This window comes from Eurytemora carolleeae, unplaced genomic scaffold (assembly GCF_000591075.1).
Source record: "Eurytemora carolleeae unplaced genomic scaffold, Eaff_2.0 scaffold885, whole genome shotgun sequence".
Taxonomy (NCBI): Eukaryota; Metazoa; Arthropoda; class Copepoda; order Calanoida; family Temoridae; genus Eurytemora; species Eurytemora carolleeae.
This window is the reverse complement of record NW_019396775.1, coordinates 54,296-61,394: the sequence shown is the minus strand read 5'-3', so window position 1 is coordinate 61,394 and position 7,099 is coordinate 54,296. Positions and strand designations below refer to the sequence as shown.

At 33.0% G+C, this 7,099-nt stretch overlaps 1 protein-coding gene across 2 annotated transcripts; it reads left to right on the top strand.

Moving 5' to 3' along the window:
* Position 1: 1 nt before the first annotated feature.
* On the top strand, positions 2-4,378 carry LOC111708554 (phosphatidylglycerophosphatase and protein-tyrosine phosphatase 1; the record flags this gene model as incomplete). 2 transcript variants are annotated; one of them, XM_023481970.1, is given in 5 exon segments in its annotated part: positions 2-49; positions 1,645-1,708; positions 2,270-2,358; positions 3,236-3,308; positions 4,241-4,378. In XM_023481970.1, coding segments are annotated over 4 exon segments (309 nt in total), but the record flags the coding sequence as incomplete, so codon positions are not given.
* Positions 4,379-7,099: the final 2,721 nt, after the last annotated feature.

Genomic DNA, 7,099 nt, shown 5'->3' with positions numbered 1-7,099 from the left:
GATAAAAATGATTTTATCTGTTTAGATTTCCTTTCACTTCAGGTTTTATGTAAGCATTTTACTTCTAGAATAAGATTATTGATTGCTAATAACTGTCATAAACCTGAAGGGGCTGTAGGTTGTAGGAACAGTGGATTACAAATTCTTGGTGGGATTATTAAAAGGGGTTCCAACTTGTTTGTTGGAATTAGATATAATCAAAATAGAATTTCGTGATCAAGGAAGTTGTTCACAACCACTTAGTTTAATTAAGGAAAAAGATTACATGGTCTTTGTACAGTGGTAGGCGATTGTATCAATACAATAAAGACTACTTTCGATTTAAATTTTGATTTGTTATCAAGTTGTTAAACAGTATATTCACAGTTTTCAAACGATCACGATAAAGAGATTTTATATGAGCAAGATAGAGAGTCACAGATTTTTCATAGGATCAAGATAGAGAGTTAGATTTTCATAGGATCAAGATAGAGAGTTAGATTTTTCATAGGATCAAGATAGAGAGTTACATAGTTTCATAGGATCAAGATAGAGAGTTGCAGAGTTTCATAGGATCAAGATAGAGAGTTACAAAGTTTCATAGGATCAAGAAAGAGAGTTACAGAGTTTTCATATGATCAAGAAAATAGGTTACAGAGCCCTGGTGGTATAAGTTACCGAGTTTTGTTAAGATCAAGAAGATAGGAAAATAGACCTTTGCTGGACTGGATTACAAATGTATTGTTTAAGAAAGTGAAAGCAGAATCTGGGTTAATTTTGTTGATGGGGACTGATACTAGTGTCCCCCCCCCCCCCTCCTGAGTTTCTTTAATTTATTTAATGTGCGTGCGCGGTTTAAAGTGTACAGGTGGTTATATCTACCTGCCCAGTATACTAGTCAACTTCAGTTCTTCACACACAGCCAATCCAACCCAGACCATATTAAATCAGTTTCAAATCTTCAATCGAACTTCTCCATTCCAACTTTTTTGTTATCAAATCCAACGCACAGAAAAAAATCGCTTAAAACATTCTTCCTTTCTCTAGTTATTAATTATCGCAAGAAATTCTGAAGAAATTACAAAAGGGTAAATTCATTTTTAAGCAACGTTTTTTTGGGGAGATTTTTTTATTATTGTTTCTATTCTTCTATAATTATTGATTCTATTTTGGAGGGGGGGGGGGGGCTGTCATGAATTTGCAGGCAATTTTGATATTTTTGTTGCTTCTGTTATGATAAGCTTGGTTTTTGTAAATTAGTGGCTAATCCCTATATCTTTGTAACCATATGGTGTAAACTTTTAATATTGTGGCAAGAACTCAGTATAATTTTAAGTAAACCCCCATGCAAAGATGCCAATGCTCTAATTACAATGGCACCCTCAAAAGCTTAATCTAATCGAGTATAAATTATATTTTAATGTTTGTAATCTTGAAAACTGATTATTTTTAATTTGGGTTTCACCACTAAAGTGACTTGCGCATTTCTACTGCAGGAAACCATATATAATTTATCAGAATTAAACATAAAAAACGACAATATCTTTCATATTATTGATCAGATAAAGGTTTAAGGCTACCGTTGTGAATCAGACATTGCCATCTTTGCATAGTAAATAATTTGGAATTACGCTTAAAGTCCCTTACATTTGATGTATTTTGCAGGATATATTTTGTTTGAACTTTTCTTCACAAATCTGAGAATCATGGAGGCTCTGTGATGGACAAGGTAAACTTTACACAAACATTTAAGGGACTACTGACCTAATTTCAAGTGACTAGCTATCAGACAGAAAAACAAGAAAATCTCTGTCATCCATGAAACTGCCACTGAAAAATTTGGTCTCTTGGAACTAAATACGCAGTCCCTTTAAATAAAGATTTAACGCTTGGACATGGAACTAAAGTTCATTCCATTTTTGCTTGAAATCTTGCTTGTTCACAAACTCACTTTTTCTAAAGGTCTATTTATATGTAAAAACTGATTTTAACACTAAAAATCAATTTTACGCCCTTATTTGTTAAATGTTTTACAGAATTTAACATTTCTGAATTCAGTACGGACCTTTTCATTTTCATTTCAATATTTTGTGATGATTTTTTAAGAAACAGTTTCCGGTTGGCAATTTCATCTGGCAAAAATATTTTTTTTTTCAAATATTTAGAACTACTAGTGGAGTGGAATAGTAAATCAATTCTGGGTCAATTTGTAAAGAAATACACTCCTGGATATTAAGAAATACACTCCTTCCAACTTACTTTCTGGTTTAAAATGTAAATATGTTATTAGGTATCTGGAGGTATATACAACATGTTTGCCAGGGTTACCTTCCTCCCTACCCTAGCTTATAATGTAGCTATGGAGAGAATTAGTTCTAGGTATTATTATTATTATTATTGTTGTTGTTGTAGTTGTTGTCGTTGTCGTTGTCGTTGTCGTTGTCGTTGTCGTTGTCGTTGTCGTTGTCGTTGTCGTTGTTGTCGTTATCTTTATCTTTATCCAAAGTTTTATTATTATTTTAATATTTTTTTCCTTTTTTATTGCTATGAAAATTTTCGAATTATTTATTTTATTTAAGGGGAGTGACCGGCAATGTATGGTAGTTGAACTGAGATTGCAGTATTGTAGAGAAATTTTTTGGGATTCATTTGAGACATATAAAACAATTTAAATATCGATAATTACTGAGAAATTTGTCAATAAAATAATATTAGAATCAATTATTTCGTTTTCATTATTATATTAAATTTCTTATTTTCTATGAATTTGTTCGCAGATTTCTTCAAAATCTTCAAATGTCGTCTTTTCAATGAAATTCCAGAAAATCTGCAAAACATCTGTGTGAATAACGAGAGATTACAGAAGCTAATAATTAAATAAGATCACTTATTTTCGTTGATAAAAGTTGATTTTTATTTCCTCAACCTGTTACTAAACAACTAATTAGTTTCTGTAGAATTTTTGTTACATTATTTGTCGTCGTTATTTAATAATTTAAAAAAACGATTCTTAAAACGTACCCACCCAAATTGATGATTTTGAACATCGACTTTGCACTCAAACTCAGTAGTTATAGATCTTTAAAACGTTTTAAATGTCTCAAATGAATCCTAAATAATGTCTCTACAATACTGCAATCTCAGTTCAACCACCATACATTGCCGGCCACTCCCTTAATTTAAACAAGATTAATTCAAAACTAGAATTCTCTTTTTACCCAAATGGAGAGAAGGAGTTCATTTTTCTTCTATGTAGACGATGGTATGATAGAATAGATAAAACTGTGATACTTGGTGCTCTTCCATTTAGATCTGCGAATACAGAGAAGGTTAGATATTCTTCATTTTTTTTACGTGACTGATCACGAGTTTTAAATGTATTTAAAGGAATTATTTTACATTGGAAACATTGGAAACATTTCTGTGTTTTATATTTGTGTATTTTATATATGTTCTATGTCTATACGCGTTAACAAAAATATTTTGGATGCATTTTGCAAAAAAATTAGTTTGATCGGAGCATTGTATCAGGTGCAAGCCGTTTTCGGTTTTTTGGCAATATCTTTATTTTTTATGGGGGTCAATTACCTGCGTTAAACAAATTTTCTTTGAGATCCTTGTATCGAGGCTTCATGTTGAATTTCAGCCTTTTTTCTTAATTTTTAGAACTAAATGCAGCCTGTACAGTGTACACTAATTGTCGAATTGTCGCCTGAATTATCCTTAACAAAAACCGAGATTTTTTTCTGAAACTACTTGTGCATCTAATTTTATCAGGCTAGAGCAAAAAATGTATAAAGTGTTGACATCACCCAGTGTTTCACCCTACTGTCTATACATATATATATTCCATTTAGTCCATTTTCAATTTCACATTTCCTAGACAAAGAACTAAACTATACATTATGTTACATGCTTTGCCAGCAATCTTAGGTAGTAAATCTTTGTTCAAATCAAATATATATATAGACTAGGCTTTTATTTGTTTTATCTTTTAATCCTGGCTTTATCTGTGAGCTCTTCTTTGTGTACAGTAAAAAAAAACATTTAAAGAGTTCGCAGATTTCATAATATTTTTTCGCGCATTTTCAAAATTTTACAAAAATGAAAAACTTTTTAAGCACAAATTTTTGAAATTTTGATAATTCATAAACCTTCCCTGGGGTAATGCGATGTGCCACAAAAAAATTTGAGCCCGATCGGTTCAGCCGTTTTGACGTTTATTGGATATAAAACAGGCAAGCAAAGTATATATATATAGATGATAGAGCGGGAACGGATAAGCGGTGTGGTATCTATGAACGAAGATTATGAGCTGGCCCTATTCTCTCATCAGACGGAAGGATGGAAAAAACTTAATGTTCAGTTTCTTCAGCTCTCAACTACAGATATATTTCAGGTTGGGAACTAGTATTTTTTATTCCTTGTTATCTTTATTTCCTTCATTACATCAATAAAAGTTATTTTTTCACTTCTAAAATACTTAACGTTTATGGTGAATGGCATCGACTGGACCTTCTATGTATCTGGAAATTGTTTAGAAGGGCTTTTGAAAAACCGCGATCAGTCACTTACTTATGTATTTCATGTAGGCCTTTATCCCATTCCTTTAAAATTCTATTAAAGGGTCTAACGGCGTGATTTTAATTGAACCTTCAATTATAGAGAGGCATGTCCGATTCACCAGGGTACGCTAATAAGCTTTGCCCGATCTAGAATGAATGAGATATCCATGTTCATCATTTTGACAAACAGATTATTTTTAAGTTCTTCTACTAAAGTGACTTGCGCACTTCTGTGAGAAAACAAAGTAGAAATTAACATAATTATACACTTTTCAAGCTAGAAAAACTACTGTATTTTCCTCGTAATTACCGAAATAAAACTTTCAAGGGTACTGTTGTGAATCTGGCATGCCACTTTTCTAATGGTGGGTCACTTGAAATTACATTTTCACTTTCATTTCATCGTCGTTTTATCTCCTTTTTATTCATCCATTCCTGCCTCCCTTCCCCCCCTCACTTCCCGCTCCTCTCTCTCCCCTGCTTATACTATTGATCCCCCCTCTCTCTCACACAACACTCTCAACCTAGCCCCGCTCTGCACACACCGCAGGTCCCACCGTCCCAGTTCTCTCTACCACGCTGTGTGTACAACACACAATATCTGGGAAACACACACACAAGCACTCCTTCATAAAGGTATTTTATATTTTGTAAACTATCTATTCTTTGCAACAAGCGTATTGCATACTATGGTTGTATCTAATTCAAAAACCATTGCGTCAGTTAGATTCGTGCGTTTTCTTTCTTAATCGATAAGTCATTATATTACGATTCAATACAAAATCAAGATTGTTTTGAGTCCCTATGGGGTATTATACTCTTCTCTTTCCTCCCGTTAATTTAAGTTGTTTCTTTCCTTTTTTTAAATTCTTTGATTTTTGATTTAATTTTTCCAACATTATATGTCCCAATAAGGATTTTTCGCACATATCACATTTTTACTCTTTTCATATTTAATATTAAACCTAATTTACATACATACTTATCTTTCTATCTCTGTTCCCCCATTCCTCTCTTCTCTGCCATCATTCGCCTTTTTTCTCTAAATTTCGCCCCCCCGCATCCCCCCTCTCTCGTTTGTTTCCTCCCTTTCTCTTCTATTTCACCGCCCGTATTCCCTGGGTCCCTAGCTTTCGTTTGATATGCATCAAGCCATAGTTAAAACATTTTCATTTTTGGGGGTCATTTAGGTCTCTCTCTCTCACTCATATCCTTGATTCGTGTAATATCCAAACTGCTAGAACTCCTTCAAATATCCATCCTATATTTTAGTCCAATACCTGCAAGAATGTAAGGCAAGGAAAGTCAATTGCGGTTGTGTATACTCTACGTACATATAGAAACCAGTTCTCTCTGGGCGGAATTTTTAAACAATAATAGATGCATCAGTGTTCGTTTAGTATCCGAGGAGGTTAAAAGCATTAAATTTGACAATTTTGATAATTCACATAATTGTTTCCTATGACCAGAATATTTCATTGATTTTTTTATGTGAATGATGGATCCCATGTCAGGCTTCGACATCCGCCCAGAGACAGTACACTGCAGTACTAAAGATGTGTACACTTCTGAAATGACTTTCCTTGCATTACATCCTTGCATACCTGAATCTTTTTTTACATGTAATATCTCCGTCTCAAATCCATTAATGAAATGATCTGCGTTAATTCAATATTTATTTTGAATAAGAAAAGATACAGTATTTGTGGAATATAAAGGACTTTTTACTAATTTCATGTATTTATCTAACTTTTTAGAAGTACTTTAAATATATTTGAAATCCGTTAGTTTGTTAAAAAAATAGATTTTAAGAGTGAAATGTAATTTTTAATTTCAGAGAAATAATATAATGCTTATTTGAACTGAGCTGTAAGATAGGTACAGTTTTTCTATCGTAAATAAACAAAATTTTAGGGGAATTTTCGAATGCTCACTGCTTAGGACTATTTCATTCTGATGAGAAGTCGTTCTAAAAAGAGATACCGATTCAGCCTAGGCTTATTTTGTAAAAGTTTATTAATTTTCTTTAAAAAATTGCATAAACTTGATTTATGATTGGCCATTTAAAAATGAGGACGATGTAAAACGTACTTTGAAAGTAAAGGGGTTTTTGTAACGTTTTTTGTACAAATACAGAATCGCGAAAAAGTGTTACACCCCCACCCCCCACTTTTAGGACAAATAGTTTATTACGTCACTAGTGGCAAAAGGCACTTTCCCACTTGGATGCTGGAACTTTTTGTGGAATTCGTTGATCTTGAACCCTTCCATCGATACCATTTTGGACACTTCAGAATTCGAGGATCAATTCATGATAATCCAAGTAGAGTTACCCCTGCAGAGGGTATATCCAGCAAGGGATATCTAAGAGGAATTAAATTAATCCGTAGATTTAGATAAGATGGAGATCAATACTTGATCCCGCGATTAACAACACAAAAGTTCTGACTTGCCCGAAACCTAAGAGTATCGTTGAACGAAACTACCGAGTTTCCTTTTTTCTTCAAAGGGGATGGTGGAGTTGGCACATTTGATTTAATTTAATTGTATTTTAT